Source organism: Carcharhinus amblyrhynchos, chromosome 17 (assembly GCF_965287045.1).
Source record: "Carcharhinus amblyrhynchos chromosome 17, sCarAmb.v2.hapA, whole genome shotgun sequence".
NCBI classification, from domain to species: domain Eukaryota; kingdom Metazoa; phylum Chordata; class Chondrichthyes; order Carcharhiniformes; family Carcharhinidae; genus Carcharhinus; species Carcharhinus amblyrhynchos.
The window spans coordinates 6,527,325-6,530,428 of NC_137340.1; the positions used below are offsets into that span (position 1 = coordinate 6,527,325).

Consider the following 3,104-nt stretch of genomic DNA (forward strand, 5'->3'; position numbering starts at 1 on the left):
TTATGTGGTCAGACAGAAAGATGCAGGCGAGACCACAACCAAATCAGTCATGGGTCAGCATGGTGACACAATGGTTAACACTGCCGCCTCACAGTGCCAGGGACCCAGGTTTGGTTCCAGCCTCGGGTGACTCTGTGTGTGGAGTTTGAACATTCTCCCCGTGTCTGCATGGATTTCCTCTGGGTGCTCTGGGTTCCTTCCACAATCCAACATGTGGGTTAGGTTGATTGGCCATACTAAATTGCCCCTTAATTTCAAAGGGATTGGCAGGATAAACATGAGGGGTTAAGGAGATAGGGCTGAGTGGATTGTTGCCGGTGCAGGCTTGAAGGGCCAAATGGCTTCCATCTGCACTGTAGGGATTCTATGTTCTCACTGAATGGCAAAGAAGGCTTGAAGGGCTGAATGGCCCACTCCTGCTCCGAAGTCCAATGTTTAGATATTCATTATATTAAACTCCTGAAAGCGTGCTGCTGAATTATATAATTGGAATACGCACTCCAAGGTTAAGACACAACTGTTGCAAAACAAACACACAGGAAGAGAGTACCTACACTCTGTCCATGACAGCTTGTTTAACAGATAAGTGCCAATGGAGAGGGGGACCGGGAGGGCGCTGGAGGGAAGGAGGGGGGCCAGGGGAGGCGGGGGAGAGAGGGGGGAGGGGGGGGAGAGGGAGGGGGGGGAGTGGCGGGGGAGAGGGAGGGGGGGGAGGCGGGGGAGAGGGAGGGGGGGGAGAGGGAGGGGGGGAGGCGGGGGAGAGGGAGGGGGGGGAGGCGGGGGAGAGGGAGGGGGGGGAGGCGGGGGAGAGGGAGGGGGGGGAGGCGGGGGAGAGGGAGGGGGGGGAGGCGGGGGAGAGGGAGGGGGGGGAGGCGGGGGAGAGGGAGGGGGGGGAGGCGGGGGAGAGGGGGGGGGGGAGGCGGGGGAGAGGGAGGGGGGGGAGGCGGGGGAGAGGGAGGGGGGGGAGGCGGGGGAGAGGGAGGGGGGGGGAGGCGGGGGAGAGGGAGGGGGGGAGAGGGAGAGAGGGGAGGGAAGGGGGGGAGAGAGGGGAGGGAAGGGGGAGAGAGGGGAGGGAAGGGGGGGAGAGAGGGGAGGAAGGGGGGGAGAGAGGGGAGGGAAGGGGGGGAGAGAGGGGAGGGAAGGGGGGAGAGAGGGGAGGGAAGGGGGGGAGAGAGGGGAGAAGGGGGGAGAGAGGGGAGGGAAGGGGGGGAGAGAGGGGAGGGAAGGGGGGGAGAGAGGGGAGGGAAGGGGGGGAGAGAGGGGAGGGAAGGGGGGGAGAGGAGGGCGTGGAGGGGAGGGGGGGAGAGGGGGGCGTGGAGGGGAGGGGGGGAGAGGGGGGCGTGGGGGGGAGAGGGGGGCGTGGGGGGGAGAGGGGGGGAGAGGGGAGAGGGGGGAGAGGGGGGCGTGGAGGGGAGAGGGGGGAGAGGGGGGCGTGGAGGGGAGAGGGGGAGAGGGGGGCGTGGAGGGGAGAGGGGGGAGAGGGGGGCGTGGAGGGGAGAGGGGGGAGAGGGGGGCGTGGAGGGGAGAGGGGGAGAGGGGGGCGTGGAGGGGAGGGGGGGAGAGGGGGGCGTGGAGGGGAGGGGGGGAGAGGGGGGCGTGGAGGGGAGGGGGGGAGAGGGGGGCGTGGAGGGGAGGGGGGGCGTGGAGGGGAGGGGGGGCGTGGAGGGGAGGGGGGGCGTGGAGGGGAGGGGGGGCGTGGAGGGGAGGGGGGGCGTGGAGGGGAGGGGGGAGAGGGGGGCGTGGAGGGGAGGGGGGGAGAGGGGGGCGTGGAGGGGAGGGGGGGAGAGGGGGGCGTGGAGGGGAGGGGGGGAGAGGGGGCGTGGAGGGGAGGGGGGGAGAGGGGGGCGTGGAGGGGAGGGGGGGAGAGGGGGGCGTGGAGGGGAGGGGAGGGGGGAGAGGGGGGCGTGGAGGGGAGGGGGGGAGAGGGGGGCGTGGAGGGGAGGGGGGGAGAGGGGGGCGTGGAGGGGAGGGGGGGAGAGGGGGGCGTGGAGGGGAGGGGAGGGGAGGGGAGGGCATGGAGGGGAAGGGGGGAGAGGGGGGCGTGGAGGGGAGGGGAGGGGGGGAGAGGGGGGTTCGGGCGGGGGAGAGGCGGGGGGGACGGGGAGGTTGGGGGGGGACGGGGAGGTTGGGGGGGGACGGGGGACGGCAGTCGAGGAGGCACGGGGGTGTCCAGGACAGTGGACGGGGGTCTGGGGGGAGACGGGGGACGGGGGTCAGGGGTCAGGCGGGGACGGGGGCAGTGGACAGGGGTCTGGGGGGAGACGGGCGACTGGGGAGGGGGGTCGGGCGGGGACGGGGGTCGGGGGGGTTCGTGGGGTGGATGGGAGGACGGGACGGGGGGGGGCGGGTGACGGGGAGAAGGGGAGAGGGGGGAGGGGGGGGATGGGGAGGTGGTGGGGGAGAGAGAGGGGGACGGTGAGGGGGTGCAGAGAGGGGGACGGGGACGGGGAGAGGGTGACGGGGAGAAGGGGAGAGGGGGGAGGGGGGGGACGGGGAGGTGGTGGGGGAGAGAGAGGGGGACGGGGAGAGGGGGGAGGGGGGACGGGGAGAGGGGGGAGGGGGGACGGGGAGAGGGGGGAGGGGGGCCGGAGGGGGGAGGGGGAGGGGTCGAGAGGGAGGGTGCGGGGGGTCAGACGGGGGGATTGGGAGGGGGGGAGCGGGGCGGAGTGGGCCGAGGCTGGGGGATGTCTCTGCGCCCGGTCGGCAGCGCGGAATCTGTCAGTGAATCCGCGGTTCCCTCCCCTCCGGCCGCTCACCTACCGACGGCGGCTGTGCCAAGATCTTGTCGGAAACTTTGCGGGAGAGCAGAGGGCTGATGGCGCTCAGGCTGCCGCGGGGAACGGTGCTGTCCAGGCGGCTGCGGCCGATGCGGGATTTGACTCTGTGAGCCGACATGCTTGAGGCCTCGTCACCATGGCAACGGGACGCAGCAGCGCGCAAGCGCACAGACTGCTCAGCGAATACGTCAAAACTCCTGGCGAACTTTAGCAAGTTTCAAACTAACACTGGGCAAATTACCAGGGTTTAATTTACACTGAAAAATATTACTTCTTGCGTGCTACACAGACGAAACATAGCGTTCATAGAGGAAGAAGCAAGAGTGC

At 70.0% G+C, this 3,104-nt stretch overlaps 1 protein-coding gene across 2 annotated transcripts in view; it reads right to left on the reverse strand.

Annotated features, from left to right (window-relative positions):
• Positions 1-2,898, reverse strand: part of cabcoco1 (ciliary associated calcium binding coiled-coil 1) — a 66,223-nt gene extending 63,325 nt beyond the window's left edge. For both annotated transcript variants that reach the window (XR_013888822.1, XM_080205244.1), the window contains exon 1: positions 2,761-2,898. Coding sequence is in view for 1 of the 2 variants with exons in the window: in XM_080205244.1 (XP_080061370.1) it covers positions 2,761-2,895 (135 nt within the window). In the remaining variant the exon portion in view is untranslated. The remainder of the gene's footprint in view (positions 1-2,760) is intronic.
• Positions 2,899-3,104: the final 206 nt, after the last annotated feature.